The 17,006-nt window shown below is 40.5% G+C and overlaps 1 protein-coding gene across 1 annotated transcript; it reads right to left on the bottom strand.

The window, feature by feature from the left end:
- Positions 1 to 10,965: 10,965 nt before the first annotated feature.
- adora1b (adenosine A1 receptor b) lies at positions 10,966 to 15,983 on the bottom strand. Its single transcript, XM_034877569.1, has 2 exons — positions 14,753 to 15,983; positions 10,966 to 13,362 (listed from the first exon to the last, which is right to left on the bottom strand). Exons 1-2 carry the CDS (start codon positions 15,091 to 15,093, stop codon positions 12,564 to 12,566), a joined length of 1,140 nt encoding a protein of 379 aa, XP_034733460.1. The 5' UTR covers positions 15,094 to 15,983; the 3' UTR covers positions 10,966 to 12,563.
- Between the last annotated feature and the right edge of the window lie 1,023 nt (positions 15,984 to 17,006).

Below are 17,006 nucleotides of genomic sequence, written 5' to 3'. Positions count from 1 at the left end.
GGCAATAGCAGTGGTGGATAAGACCAATTATGGCTATTATTATGGCTGCATTTGTACTATGTTAATAAAGTAAAGCATGCTGCCTGAAAACACACAACTTATGAACTAAATAACAAATATTACTTTGAAAGCTCTTAAAGTTGCTATAACCTTAAGAATTTACATCATCAAAACCCTTCAGGGAAAAACCTAAATAGGTCAAAGACAATGTTTAGATGCTCAGTATACATTGTCGTTGTCATCCTTATCATTCATGCAAAAAGCTCTTCTGGACATGTTGATGTATTTTTACCTGAGAACAACACACTCATCATGGGACCAAGCCAGACACTTCTGTTATTTGGAAGCTCAAAGTAATGATATAAATAGAGATTTGTTTCCTCTTTATCCATAGATGGATACTGAATAATATGTCAATCTAGATCATGCCAGAATTAGATTCTTACAGAAAACTGTCTGTTGTTTTATTTTCTGAAATGGCAAACTTTTAATTAAATCATTTAGTTTTCTGCACTATACCAAATTATTAAGGTGATTAAGAAATCCATGTGTTATTACGTATGATTCCTTGCAGGGATACAATATTGTTGATGGCCAGACTTTGGGGAACTACCTGCTTCATCATCACTGTACGCTGTTGCTGATGCAACATCTTCAGTGGCTTCATCCCCAAGATGACTCAATGCATAAGCAATGAATTACAGGTCTTATTTGGCAATGAGTAATTGGCAATGAGTAGTAGGACCTAATGTTTATGTATTTTCCCGACAAAGCAGATCTTACTTCTCTATTTTTCATGCACATCTCTATTACTTAACAGTTTGAGCCATGCGTCCAAAACAACAACACAGGAACAACTTGTTATTCTAGAGGACAAATTCTGCTTTGGCTAATCAGTATTCTTGAGAATACCTACTATGGGCAGTAGTGTGTGTATGCTGGGTAAATGTTGACATTTTGAGGTATGTGAGTATCAAGGTGTTGAGGGGTAGGATGTGTCTCAGCCAGCATATCATCATGACTCACTCACAATCCCACATGAATGGCCAAAGCTGCAGATGAGGGTTTTTTTTTAAGTGAGTGCACTGCTGACATCCCTTCTACCTCTGCAGTCATGTTTACTCAGTAGTTGAATTTTCAGGGGAGCAACTGACTAAACATGATGCAGAAAAATAAAGAACTCCTTTTAACTGATGAGCCAACTCACAATACTCCATTTAAAGTAGTAAGGGAAGTACCTGTAAAAGCCCATGGTTTTTCAAATCATACATGTGGCTACAAAAATGTTAGCTGCAATTGAGACTTTATTTATTTGGAGAGTTTAAAAAAACTAAGTGTGTATCCTCACAGATTCTCTAATAACTTGCCTTTTATGGTCAGAAAATTCTGTACCTATTAAATTCCTAATGAAGAGGAGATGTGAAATTGTGGAGCTGCGGTTTCATGAAGTAGGTGTCCTTCCTCATATTTGAATTATGGCTTCCTGATGAGGTTGATGCTTCACACATTTTGACACATGTATCATTACCCCACATTTTCTAAGTCTTTCAATGTCTAAAAAATGTTGTCATATCCTCTCCTTATTCAATTCTTCCTCTTTGATCTAACTGCTATTTCTGTTGTTTGTAGTTATTTTTTTAACTGTCTATGGTAATTCCCCCTCAGCGAGCAGCAGCCGTGATAATACTTTGTATAGTTTAATCAGTATGTCTACACAGGTGCTATAAAGTTTAAATCTATCTTGTAGGCTACCAGTCTTGATAACACACATTCCTCTCCACATTTTAAAAGTGATACTGGCGGATCAAAACACATTTGTTTGTAAGGGGGAGTCAACATTTATAATTTCCCTTATTTTATTATCCTTGTTGCCCGTTTGCCTGACTCTCAATTCATTTGCACATTGTTCACAAAGCCAACACATTGTTCCTGGAAAACAGTGAATCCACTTGAATGTCCTTTGTTTTCCAATATAGACATTTATAACAGACGTTTGGTTAATACACAAAATGCAAAAAAAAACAGCTACAGTGTAATTACATCACACACATTTGTATTGAGGCTAGCTTCATACAGTATACTTTTGGCCATGTGGATTATATTTCTTTAAATAAATATTTTCTATCCAGCTTCGAATGCACAAGCCCTCTTTCATTTGATGCAGTTTTTATGGTCATTCAGACACAATCATAACGGTTATTTCTGTTTATATGTGGCTCCTCAGTTGATCCCCAGGCCTCCTTTGAAAACATCTGCCACTGATTTTACTTGGCGTCAAAGGCTTAATGAAAACGGCTCCACGCTTTTTAACAAATGCCACAATTCATTTGGTTTGGCACTTTGCTTCCAAAAAGACATCTGGCACAGAACATTGAAAAAATAAAAATTTTGTGTGACATACTTCCCAAAATTCCCTTCAATCACAGCACAGCCCGTTGGCACACACCACCACAACCGTACGAGGTGTCCTGCGTCATCAGAGAGCTGGATAATGTCATAGTAGAGCAGCAAGACCCTCACAGCTCACATGGGTGCAATTTGTATGAGTGGGTTAACCACACAACAACAGAGCCGTGTACTTTCAACAAGTCATAATATGTGACTTCTCTATCTTTCTTACTGGAGCTGCTGAAACACAGTGAGGCAGAGCAAGACATTTTAAAGGCATTTTAAAGGGACAGTTCACCTCGAAATATTTATCAATCTAGATAGTTTTGGTGAGTTCCCCAGTGTTGGAGATATCGGTCACAGTCTATCTAAAAATCATGAACTATAGTTAATCAAGATAATCCGCAGGTTGTGAGCAGTTCATATCAAACTACACCCGCCAATCATATCACTGTGCAGGAACTACTTACAACCTGTGGATTATCTTTTTAACCGAGTCTTACTTTTGGATAGATATCTTGCTGTTGGATTTAGAATGTATTTTAGTGGTGCTTTGAGCACCGACTGCCATCTTGTTCCATTATATTTGAGAGAAGACAGACATCTCTATGGCTGATGTCTCTAACACTGGGCAACTCACACCAAAACAATCTAGATATATAAATTGCACTAAGGGTAAGAGAAAAAATATGTGTTTTTGATTTTGAGGTGAACTTTCTCTTTAAGGTCAGTAATAGCTCAGGGTGAAAACCCTGAAAACTCAGCATCTTTGTGCCCTGATTTTCTTCAGCTGGGCTAGACTCTTAAGGGTTTCAGTGTTGTACAGCAAGTTTTGCAACTTTCTCCTTAATTGTGCCCTGTTTAGTTTCTACCCTGACTCGTTAAAGAAAACTGTTTATGTCTTATGGTATGTTTCTAGCAGGCAGTTATAAATGCAAAATTCACTTCCTGTCTGCCACAGTTGATGTGGTTTCTTGGCCAGCTTCCTCGTTCAGCTGTGTTGTGTTTTATGACGACTGGTTTGTTGACTTTGCGGTGGGACACAGAGACTGTGCAACACACGGAGGTTTTGATGTGGAGGGATCGTTACCCCTTCACCCGGTCCAGGTACTTTACCCAACCCTGCGGAGTCTGCTGTGCCTTGCAGTTATTCTGAGAATAGCCTTGTTTTTATACCCCAACTAAACTCTTGAAGAGTTTATTTTGGCTTTCCAAGAAGTTTACCTCTGTGTTTCCTTTGTTTTATTTTCGGTCATTCTGTGTTGTTCACTTCATTATTACAATAACAATGAACTAAAACAGCAATAAACAGCATGTCTTATGTATTGTCTCAGAATATTTGTAAGCCTTTTTAATTTACCAAGATTCTATGCATGCTTGTGGGTGAAATTGGCACACAAAGATCCTCACAGCGTAACAAACAAAACTCATGACCCAGCCATAACAAAAACTGATCAAAACAAGCAATCGCCAGGGCGGAAACCCTGTTGTGCCCTCCAAGCCCTCAAGTGTCACTTGTAAAATAGCTTGTCTGTAATTAATCATAATAAGTCACCAAGATAATATAAACAGAAATAATTCCATATCCAACTTTAAACAGTCGCCATAAAGTTTTGTGCAGCCATATAAATGGAATAGAAGCACAAGAGGCCACAGCTTTGACTCATGTCTCCCTGGAGGGTAACTTCTGCTTCTCCAACATCTAGACTATTAGTCACCTTTGTGGATATTTTTTGGGGATATTTTTTGCTTACTGTGTCAACAATTGTTTGTATTTTTGTGTAACAAACTAACAACCTTCTGTAAAGGTTTAGAGATAGAAATGATAGATTCCTATTCAGAGTCATACAAATATCGCACACATACATAAATATTTAAAAGATGTTTATATATATTTACTACTTACTTTGAGATGCTACTGATAATAATAATTCTTATAGTGGTGTGTCATACTTGTCCCTTCCAGCCCAGGATAAACAATGCAAAATACTTTTGGTTAGGTCAAAGTAGGTCACCCAAAGATGACTTGAAGATACTTTGACAAAACTAAATGTTAATAATGCATTAATATTGTAATGTTGATCTTATCCTCTTAAATCCTTGTATCAGTCTTAAAACGTCGCCTGGCTTACATATGCAGACGACTTAATCTTAATGTGAGGAAATTAAGTTCCACCTCGCTGCCAGGGTTCAAAGCAAAGTACCATGTCAAATTGATCAAATCTGGTAAAAATGCATGGCATGTAAACCATTACTGCTTATCACTGTATTCTTTCCCATTGCTTTGGCACTGAGCTTCTGGTGGAAGCCGCAGACCATAAAGTCACATTTCCTTTGTGTCCACTCAGGTACTCTACATGATTGGGTCACTTTAGGACTGAAGGGTGAAACAGGATATGACAGAAAGTCCTGGAAGCATTTGTACTGTTGTTTTGCAATAACTTTGTATGGATACATACATGATTAACACATTGTTGCTGCTTTGTTGAGTAACTTGTGGCTTTATGAGAACAGAACATATCTTCTTAGTTGTGTGCACATGATTCACCTGCGTGATAAATAATACCAAGGCAAAGTTGGAATATAAACACACATATGTTTTGCATTCTCTGCCTCTATGGGATAGCGACAGTTGAGTGAGATATGGGGAATGAGGTCAGGGGATGTTGTGGTTCATGTTAGGCGCCTTAACCCCTTTTAGCCCGCCAGGCTACCCCAGGGAGGTATAAGTTTAAGTGCTACTGTAGACAATTTGTAATTATATAATATCACTAAAAAACAGCAGGCAGGTTTGGCCGAGAGCCATGCATGAGGGTAGACTGCGTCTGCTGAGGCGTGGGCTGCCACTGCATGGCAAGTCCAGGCAGGCGGAGTTGTGTTGAATTTATGGACAACCATCTTTCACCACCACAGTTAAAAGCTAATTACTGCCAGTCATAAGCAGTGGCCTTTATAGGCGTTCCGTCCTCTGCCATCCAAAGCATAGCCACAGGGAGTGACAGCATGGGCCACGATGGGAGCTCTGATTGCACCAAATATTATTATGGCTTGTTTAACTGCGTATGGAGCAACGCCTCCACAATGTTTTAAAGAGTTGTTTTTAAAATCTACCACAACCAACTGATGGCCTGTAAACCAAAGCAAAAAAGTGCTTTTTTACAGAGTGTGTGTATGTTTAAGCCCATTCAACAGGGTTTTAAATCCACCAGCTCAGAAAATGGGAAAAAGGGATGGGAATTTCCCCTTCCTGATAAAGGACAAGCAGCTGATACGAGGCGGGAAGTGAGTCAGGCTCATCACTTCAGCTGCCTCTGCACACTTTGGTTCAGACTTGTTGAGGCAGGCAATTATCCCTCTATTTGCTGTGTGTTTGCTGGGGTTTGAGCTCTCTGTTACCGTGTGCGGGGTTGCTGAAGTTTGAACTTGCACGGCCTAAGATAAATGCAACATTTCCCTGTAGGACAAAAACCCAAATCATTGTGCACACACTGTGTCATTTTCCAGTAATTCTGCAAAACAACTTTGACCCGGACATTACTGTAAGTGGTTAGACATTTGCTTATGACTCTGCCTGTGTCACTAAAGTGGACAGCAGTAGATCAAGCATTACAGTATCTCAAGCATAGCATTTTAACCATAAGTAACCTCTTCAAACTGCCTGAGGAACGCACAGTAAAAAACAAAAAACTGATTTCCCAGTACATTCATATAAAGTAGTGTATTATATAAAGTGGGCTAATTCGTACTCCGTAGGGAGGTGGGTTTGGAACCGGAGGGTCGCTGCTTCAAGTCCCCATACAGACCAAAGTACGGAGTGTGGATTGGTAGCTGGAGAGATGCCAGTTCACCTCCCGGGCACTGCCAGGTTCCCACCGTACCCCCCCCTCCCCCCCCCAACCGCACAGGGTGCTGGTCCACAACTGGCAGCCCACTCACTCTGACATGCATGACTTTTACTGTAACAGATATTTTTACACGGTCATCACTTTTACTTCAGTACCATATCTGAATACTTCTTTTGCAGCTTTTGAAGTTCACAAGAAAAACATTGATTTGGCAAAAACAATAAAATCAATAAGATAAACAAATGTTTCATGTTCATAAATCAGGAATCTAGAATGATTAAAAAATGTTGCTTGTGATAAAAGTAATTGATAAATTAGCTTGCCATTCTACTATCTTGCCATAAGCTTTTACTTTACTAAATTGTATAAAACAGAATTCTATAAAACAACAATGATTATAATGGGTTGCAGTTAATACTGTTATTGAGGGACATTTATAAACTTGTGGATTCATGTTCTTTCTGAGCAACAATTGGCTGAATTATGTATTGACTCCAATATGCAAATGCAAGTGTTTTTTGTTGTTGTTTTGGCTGTTTCATCCCTGCTCCATGAGCTGATTCTAGTGTCTTGAGGATATTAATCTACCAAGCAGGTCTTTGGAGCTGCCATCAGAAGATTTTAAATGCAAGTGTATGGACGCTGAAAGGCTCATTAGGACCTGTGGGAGAAGCTAAGCTTAATGAAGGAACCATATGTGACCTTAGTACCTTCCATCACAGACTGCCACCAAAGTGAGTACTCCTGTACACTTTTAATCAAAAATACAGTACTTTAACATTTTCTACCAGCAGGGGGCAGTCTGTCATTAGAACTGTCAATGATGCCAAAAGAGTGTTTGGAACAGTGCTCTAGTGAGGATAAATGCAGCATCAATCTTTAACAGACAGTATAAGGAAAGCGTCTCTTTTACAGAGGGAAGTTAATCATGCTACTTAACAAAGCCAATCTCCCCCTCAATTGTATAACCTTAGCTTCAAGGCTGTTTTCTTTTCAAAATAACTCCTGCTAAAAGAGCTAAAATATCGATGTTAATTTAGTGCTTTTAATGATGCTAATAGGGCTAATAAGCCTGAATAATTGATTGTTGGGGGAAATGAGCGTTATTTGCAGAACCCTAAAGCTGTTTTATTGAAGGCTTTTCACATGTGCTGTGAGCCCTTATTCTTTTCAGTGAGTGGGAAGAAACCGTTTCTGAAGCATTGTAAAAGATTATTGATTGCAGCACCTTTAGGTCAAATTCACAGCTGAAGAAGATGGCAGTTCATCTGTTGCTTTTCTATGTCGCAACTGTTGGATTCATATCACTATATCTTACTGTGCCGTGTTCAGTTGTCACTGCATGCAAATTTTCCTTCTGCTGCAAATTTGCACCCAATCTTTTTTTGTGCATCTTTGCATTTTCATGCACATCAGTTTGGATGCAGCCTTTTATTAGCTGCTATGCCAACTAGGAACTAGGAATTGATGTTCCCACATTGCTATATCATAACACAGATAATCTTTCAGCAAAAGCAGAATTGGTGACCTTGTTTTATGACTGATTGCTTTCCTGTAAAATCACATGTGCAGAAGAATGCCTACAATCAGCCGTATGTGATGTGAGGGTGGATTGTTCTGTGCTTTACTGTATAACACCATCATACTGTAGTACTTCTTGTGTGTGTGTGTGTGTGTGTGTGTGTGTGTGTGTGTGTGTGTGTGTGTGTGTTATCCTAGCTTCATCCTTTAAAGCTCTGCATTGGACCCTTGTTACATCTGTTCCCTAAGACAGATGTTGTGGTATATAAAGGGTTCTGACAAGGAGACTTGTTTTTCCTGTTATGCAACAGCACCAGGGGCACAACACCCTTGCTTATTTATGACGCCTGATCAGAGCCCAGGTAGATCAAACCGCTCCTCCATTTTTAATGAAAAAAGCTCTTTACTGGGATATAGATACCATGAAATGCACTTCCCCATCAGCCTGCCCTATAGTGGAAGTACAGGGAGTCTTTGGCAGAGTGGAATGTCGTTGTCGTTTAGATCTTCAGCTAATGTACAGAACTAAATTTTGACCTGAAACATGGTTGAAACAAATCATTCTGAAGAAATGTAAATATTATAATCCAAAGGACCACAAGAAAGGACCATGGCAGGTACACTGGAGATCCCTTGCTCTGTTGTTACTACAATACTTTGATATTAGTTTGCATTTATTCCTAAACACAACACTACCACATTTGAATTTTTCCAGAGAATTTCCCTTCCAAATGTTTACCACGCCATGTACCTCATCTATTGCAGATATAATAGATACAAATGTGTCACAACATGAAAAACAAAGATGCTCCACGCTGAACCTGTTTAAACTGCAGAACGGGAATACAAAGTGGTAGAAAGAGAGGCCCATCTCCTTCCCTCAGAATATGCGGTTAACACCCACATTAGCCCCACGGACAGTAGGTCGCTGCAGGGAAAGGTCACCTTTGCTGTTCTGTTGGAAATACAAAGCTGAAACCTCTTTTGACTTGATATTCAATCTTTCCTTGAAACTTAGCATTTTTGCCCAGGAAACCAAGCCAACATGAGAAGAACAGCCTTCAAGACTGACTAAGTGTTACACTCTATGTAAAACATTCCTAATATCAAACCAGACTAGTGATTTATAAAAGCTTTCTGCTCAGTACTACATCATATGAACATCTACAGTACATGTAATGTATTCTCTGCTGCAAGAGACAGGAGTGAAACTGTTCACAGACTGACTTCACAGACACAGCTAGAGTGAGCAGCAGCAGGCTACTCACTAGAATAACATAGTTGTTCCAGGAACTTAATACATTGCCAAATATCAAAGGAACTCATACACTGAGAGAAGAAATGGGTTGTCAGAGCTGCGACAACTCTCAACTGTTATCTAAGAGCCACTCGCTGCATTATTGTAGCGGTAATGAGAATTTTTTTCAATGCTGGCAAGCTGCAGCAAGGTACCATTTGACAGTTGAGATATCCAGGGCTTGCTGTGAAATAATTACAGCTGAGAAAGCAATGACTTGTCAAGAGGATTTTATAGGTAGAAATAACTGAATAGGTGCACGTGAGTGTATCCTCAGTTAACATACAAGAGCTGCTGACCATGTGAAAAGAGAACGGATTGATCCCGGCTGCTAACGCCTACCTGTAAATAACAATCCCTGCTATACCTGTTTTTGTTTGTTTGTTTGGAAAGCAGGAACATTATGGAAAGGAAACATTAACATATTGTCACCTTTTAAGTCAATATGGGGAAATTGTTTGCAAAAAGCTGTTTATGACAACCAGCAGATACAGAGCAAAATAAACATTAATTTGGAGTCATCATTATGGCCAGGTTATAAATGCAAGTCCAATATTCACTCTTGAGAAAAATATCTGTCTCCTTAGTTGCAAAATGCTCAAATTTCATTATAGCAGACAGCTTCAGCTGGCAAGGTGAGATGAGAGCGGTGAGACTAAACCAAATCAGTTTGCTGGCCCCAAAACTAAAACCATGAGCTGAAAAACGCTGTAAACCTCCATAGAGCTAAGTGGACCTGTAGATTCAGGAGGATACAAAGGTCAGGATTTTGACACCAACCTCTGGGCTTTGCATCCAGACTCCCTTTCTGTGGTTAGGTTTGGAGAAGATTGTGGATTTGGCAGATATTGTATTGCCACATCAGATATTTTGGTGGAAAACTAATTAAATCAATTGTAAGTGAACGTTTTCTTATAAATTTAGTAACAACATTTCTGTGACTTGACATTTCCACATTATTGTTTATAGAAAACATAATCCAAGTGCCATACATAACAATGTATGATTTTTTAAAGATTTATTTGTATGATACAGCTGCAAAAAAAGTATTTGAACACCTGTCTATCAGCTAGAATTCTGACCCTCAAAAAAATGTTAGTCTGCCTTCAAAATATCCACCACCACTCCATTTATTATCCTAAATTAGATGCATCTGTTTGAGGTTGTTAGCTGCATAAAGACACCTATCTACCCCATACAATCAGTAAGAATCCAACTACTAACATGGCCATGACCAAAGAGCTGTCCAAAGACACTAGAGACTAAATTGTACACCTCCACAAGGCTGGAACGGGCTACGGGGAAATTGCCAAGCAGCTTGGTGAAAAAAAGGTTCACTGTACAATCATTAGAAATTTAAAGAAGGTACATGACTGTTATTCTCCCTCGGAGTGGGGTTCCATGCAAGAGCTCACCTCGTGGGGTCTCAATGATACCCAACGAGGGGCTCTGGAAGAAGCATATCAAGGTTCTGGCGTGGCCTAGCCAGTCTCCAGACCTAAACCCAATAGAGAATCTTTGGAGGGAGCTCAAACTCCGTGTTTCAGAGCAACAGCCCAGAAACCTGACTGATCTAGAGAAGATCTGTGTGGAGGAGTGGGCCAAAATCCTTTCTGCAGTGTGTGCAAACCTGGTGAAAAACTACAGGAAACGTTTAACCTCTGTAATTGCAAACAAAGGCTACTGTACCAAACAGTGATTTTCTCAGGTAATCAAATACTTATTTGCAGCTGTATCATACAAATAAAGCGTTAAAAAATCATACATTGTGATTTCTGGATTTTGTTTTTTTAGATTATGTCTCTCACATTGGACATGCACCTACGATGACAATTTCAGATCTCTCCATAATTTCTAAGTGGGGGAAATGGCAAATTAGCAGGGTGTTCAAATACTTATTTTCCTCACTGTATATAAACATAATCTCTGGGAGACAGGGTTGGATCGTGTGCGCAGTAGTCACATTTGCACAAGAAGTCATTCTAACTATGAAGAAATATATTAATATCACAATATGTATATTTCTCTATTCTATTACAATAAAAACTGTAAACATAAGCTTTAAATATTACCAAAAGGAACATTATGTTATACATTTATTTATCCTCTTTATCCTTAAGTATGTATTACATACAGTCAACTTGGCCTATACACTGTAGAGACAAATCAAGGTATTGGTACTGCAGATTGCATTAAGGATTCTGTCTTCTCGGCAGCAATGTTATCATCAAAATGTTCACTGCCAAATGTTGGTTTCCAAGAGATGCTTGTCAAGACTGCATGGAAAATATCGTAATCTTACATAAGAGATTGTCACCCAACATCAGTGAACTGACTTGACCAGAGCTCTGTGTGTTTACAAGAGACGAAACACAATTACTTCGACATTCTCAAACATTGTTTTTATGTCAGTGGCAAGGAACATTGTTCAATTATGACAGGGGTTCCAGTTTGGCAATATGCTAAATGTTAGACTTACAGTGTAGTTAAGATACTCACAATCTTTTGGTTGTCTTTTTCAGTCTAGTCCATACTACAATGTGATTAAAATACTGAGTAAGGCCATAAAAGCCACTGTTCCTAGTTGTAAATTGTGTTATGGTTATCATATGTCCATTTAGCAAAAAAGAAGAAGGAACACCCAGCTCCCACTGCCAGCTGGGATGGAGGCTAAACATGAGCTTTAAGTGCATCTCGTCTTTCTACCACATGAGTAGCTGTGGTCCTGCAGCCGAGAGTCTCCTGCAAGCAGCTTCTAAAAGGTTAAACCTCCCATTCCCTCCAGTTGCTTTCTTATTATCCCTGTCCATCTCCTCAGTAATGGATCAGTGCTGCTGGGTCCACTGAGGGACTCGGCTCTAGTGGAGAAGAGTTAAGAGATTACAAAACCCTTCTATGAGGACACACACAGCCTCGCTGCAAAAATCTTTCCCATAGTTCCGCTTGCGCTACCACTGTTGTGCGATTAAGACCCTGAAGAAGAGATGAGCGTTCCAAGCTGGGCTGCTTTAGTCTGTTATTTACATTAGTGTTACATTCATATTCTTCAGCCACCATTAGTTTAAACATACACACAGTATTACAGTAGTAAGACAAACCTGCTCTTTTGAACGTATAAACTTTCACTCTTTAGCAAGTTATGACATTTCATAATTTGATACTGATCAACCACAATAACTTATATTGCACATTTTGTGATGTTCACATAAACTCTGATCATAATGAACAGTTAAAAGCTTGTCTTCAGTCTGTTACTTAGACAGTCACTTTCAAAAAGACTGCCATTATTGCAAGTAAAATAGATAACCTTTTGTTTAGATAACCTTTTTTGCTCAATAAATCCACTCCTCCTGAGTAAATGATCTTCCAGTATTTTAATAAATGATCGCCTCAGCAACTAGAGCTTTGTAAGACATGATAGTCATCCTTAGACTACAGTCAAATGAGGAGAGAACCCACGCTTGTGCACTGTTCATTACTTTACCAGCCAGCGATCAGCTCTGTTCCTTGGCTTAGACTGCGTTGTGCTCCAGTAGGGGCGGATGTTCTTTAGATTGTTGGGGTGGTTCAGTCCAATGATCCTTCTGCTGCTGCTCAGGTGGTGTTGGCTGTTGTGGATTCGATTTTTGGATTTCCTTCTGAGGGGGCTGTGGTGGTGTAGCCTGCTGTGGCTCGGGATTGGGCATCTCTTTCCTGTCGCTGGGCTGAATCTCCAGAGCTGGTGTGTCCTTGCAGCAGAAGTATTGCTGCCAGATTTTCCTGAAGGCCGTGCGGAACTTCTTAATACGGAAAGCGTAGATAATTGGGTTGACAGCAGAGTTGCCATGAGTGAGCAGGATGGCAATGTAGAGGAGGACTATGGGCTTCTTACATTCAGGGCAGAAAAGAGTGATGCAGTTGATGATGTGGAGGGGGAGCCAGCTGATGGCAAAGAGAAAAAGAACCAGAGCCAGAGATTTAGCCAAATTCAGCTCCTTGTCGTAGTACTTGTTGGGGTCTGTGTGACTGGTGGTGAACTTCTTATTGTTAAGCTGCTTGTGGATCACGTAGAAGATCTCTGCGTAGATGACCAGCATGAACAGCAGCGGAGGCAGCACCCAGCCGAAAAAGTTGAAATAGACCATATATTCCATGCTGATAACGTTCTCAAACTGGCAGGTGATAATGAGATCAGAGCTGATGGAGCCGTTTTGCTGTAGGCGCTTCAGGTTGTTCCAGCCTAACATGGGGGTGAGCCCCACGATGAAGGCCACTGTCCAGCATATCACCACTGCCAGCCCTGCTCGTCGAGGGGTCACCACTTGCTTGTACCTGCAGACAACACAGTATATTGTCAGCACTTTTTCTCACATCGCTGTCAAGACATGCAGGCTTTATTTCTTCTATTTTTCATTTTGTCAATGTCCTTGGGCTGAATAGGTGTGATTCAGAAAAAAAGATTTACCATTCAAACCAAAATCCCCTGGACATGTTACACACATTTCCTTGCAGCAAATATTTCCACTCGAGGAACACAGTGTCTGCAAACCCTTATCAGTTCACCTTGCCCTTTGCAGCACTGCTGCTTTTGATGCTACTTTTGTTCAGGGAAAACTGAAATATAGTTCTTACAATTGGCTCAATATTATCTGGTAATTTATTACAGCGGTGCAGTGGACACAAGTTGCAGGGCTTGCCACACTACAACAGGCTATTTATGGTGTCTCACAGACAAGAAGAAGGTGGTAGAAGAAGGTATAAGGTGCAGAGGCCGTAAAATCTTATCACTACTGTCCAAATCATCACAAAATGTACAGAGAGACTCAGTCTAAGACAGGGAAACAGCTACCTCATCCAGCTCATGTTGCTCCCTTTCGGATTACTAATAATTGATAGTCACGTCTGTTGTAGTAATTGTATTAGCATTACAATACCATGACCTTTGCAGGAGTGGAGTCTGAAGCAAAACACAACCCTGCAATTTAGCCCAGTGCCATGTCTTCAATTAATGTCAATCAGGGATGTATGCATAAATTAGGTCTGTGTCTGAAGCACAGCAAGTACCCACTGTAAAGGTTGTTGTAGCAAACACCATTCAGCTTGGGTAGTTTCATATGTAATAAAAAGCCTAGAAAGGAAGATTTAGATGAGTCTTAGACAGGAGATTACAGTTTAAGGCTAACAGACATTATGAACTCCCCTCTTCTACTAAGGCTATCTTTTCAGCCTTTATGGCACCGCTGCTTAATCTTTTTGTTTGATATTTGTTTTCAATCATAAACCATTGTTGGCATTAAATACAAAGAGATATATGGCATCATTGAACATAAACCTGACCTTTGTTGTGTCCTAGGAACACAGAAAGCAAGTTTCCTACATCCATCCATTCCTTGTCCCTGTGCTACTCTTCCACCACACATATTAGCATCTCTCAGGACAGAGAGACTAATAAAAAGCTCTTAGTTGATCAGCTGTGCCCTGGTTAGCTGTCATGTCAGTACTGATGAGTCAGATCTACATACATATAAAATGGAATGGCAGTATGGAGACATCATGTGAAGTGAAACTAGACCCATGAGGAAACCAATGCCCATGAGCACAGCACTGGAGCTGGAGTGACTTCTGCTAAAACACGGTCATCATCAGCACCTTTCTTAATAACATAACTGTCAAGTTTCCACGTGGCCTCTATTTATTTCCATGTTGCGAAAAACCTCATTACCTGGTCGGGATCTTGACCCTGAGATAGCGGTCAATTGCAATAGCCAGTAGGGCAAGGATTGAACTTTGCGTCAGCACCAGCACCGTGCACGCCACGAGCAGGCAGCTGTAAAAGTGAGTTTGGAGTCCGATGCTGATAGTAATGGCCAAAGGGATGACAAGGGCTCCTACTGCAATATCCGCCAGAGCCAGGGAGACGATGAAACAAAACGTGTTATCTCGCAACGAGTTATTAATTTTCACCGCCCAAACCACCATCACATTACCGATTACAGAAGCGACTGCAATCAGCACCTCCATCCCTATGTAGAGCGACTGCGCTGATAAAAGTGCCACGGGCATCCTGTAAATGATTATTTCCTTGATAAGAATGGGATTTCAGTGAAGCAGCCTTAAGAGAAGCAAACAGAGCAGTCCTTGATTATTATTTGTGTTCTCACTAGGCCTACAATATTTTCCAAATGAGCAGTGCGTCCATCAGTTTCACGGTGCCCATTCTCCTGGTTGGCTGGATAAGTTGCAAGAAAAAAATCGAGTTATTTTGAAGGGAAGAAGCGCGTTAACCAGGAGCGTAGGCTATCTAAGCATGAGGTTTTTTTTCTCCTTTGGAGCAGGTGTGTGGTCCCGTGGCTGTTGTGCATCGCTCCTGCTTTGTGCCTTGCGCCTCCATATGGCTGAATACACCTGCTCCGGAGGAGAGACGCATCCTTCCCATGCGCTACGATTTATCCAAGCGGGCGCTTCATCTTCATCATTCTACGTTTTTCATTTAACAAAACGGGGTTTAACAACAACAAAAAAACTGTATTTTGGATGATTGCGCGCAGTTGCAGCTCCCGCGCAGGCGGCTGCTCCCTCTCTCTCTCCCCCTCACTGTGCTTCCAGTAAGAGCAATAACGCCGTTGAAGAATACAGCTGTGTGAATTTCTCGCCTGTCTTCTGTTCCATTCAGATGCGTTGTCTTTGTTTCGGTGAAATATATAGGCCTAATCTTGGTTTCACTCGTAGTCCATCTATTTCCTTTGATGGGTGCGACTGCTTCATTTTCAATGCAAAAATTATTAAATGCCGCTGTAGCCTTTCGTGGGACCGTCCCAAGGAAGGCAGGTAGTGCAGAGGTGATTTGAACTCAATTTCATTTTCTGTTGTATGCAGGCACGCCTTTCTCCCACGCCCTTACAAATGGACCTTGCACGGTTGCCTGTTGTTCTGATAAGATGTGAGGCAGTGCACTGCCACAGCTGACAAACAAATAACACAAACCAAGCTATGAAAATGGCAATCCCTGGTGATAAGGGACTAGGAAAACAGTGGCACAATTAAGGGAGTGCACAATGCAAATCCCACCACTTCATTTGATTCAAAACACCTCAAAGAAGCCTAACTACGAAGAGATATTCAGGTCATTCTAAATATACTCATGTGCCTCAGACTTCAAAGACTTCCGCTCTGAGCCTGAGGCCAGCCTCCTCCAAACTAATAAAAAAACACATTACAACATAACTGGAAACTTTATTGACTGAATTAGAGCTTGGTCTACCTCAAAAGTAAAGAAAAGTAAAGAAATTCATATGGAAAAATTATAATAATAAAAACCTTTTCAATCAATTTTGGTGCTTCTAGTTAGAGTTGCAAACGTGTCTGTTCGTGACAGAGGACAGACAATTACAGGTTCAAAGGGCTTGAAATAGATTTATTATCCTGTGTGGCTGTCGCCGATGCTATAAACCTGTAGCCCAGTTAAGATTAGGGTTAACAATCAGAGGGGGTTGTGCCAAACCTCCGCCTTTGGCTGAGTTTCTAATAGAGTTTCCATCTAATCTGTCAGAGTGAGAGCCGGAGTGTGGTTGTAAAGTTCAACATTGATAGTCCCCAGAGAAGAAGTTGGTTATTTCATGGTCATCACTTTTGCATGCACTTTATCTGTGTCACCTTCCCAGTATAGGGGCTGAGACCCCCTAAAGGTTGGATCTTAGAATCACCCCTGTTTAAAAACAGGATCCCAGTGACACAACAACTCGTCCTGACTCTTTCTGAGAACCTCACAATGATCCTCAAGCAGCCAAGCATACATGACTGTGTGAAGGTCAAATGGTGCACTGTGCTCACTCCCTGTAACTTATGTAATGTGGAAGAAGGCAGGTGGAAGTCCCGGATTTCAGCTGTAATTCAGGGTAGAACAAAAACAAAAAGGCAATACTGTTGTCAGTGTTCACACCCAAAGACTCTGTGTGATGGCTGTATGGCCAACAGTC

Source organism: Etheostoma cragini, chromosome 7 (assembly GCF_013103735.1).
Source record: "Etheostoma cragini isolate CJK2018 chromosome 7, CSU_Ecrag_1.0, whole genome shotgun sequence".
In the NCBI taxonomy this organism is placed as follows: domain Eukaryota; kingdom Metazoa; phylum Chordata; class Actinopteri; order Perciformes; family Percidae; genus Etheostoma; species Etheostoma cragini.
This window is presented reverse-complemented; position numbering and strand designations above follow the sequence as displayed.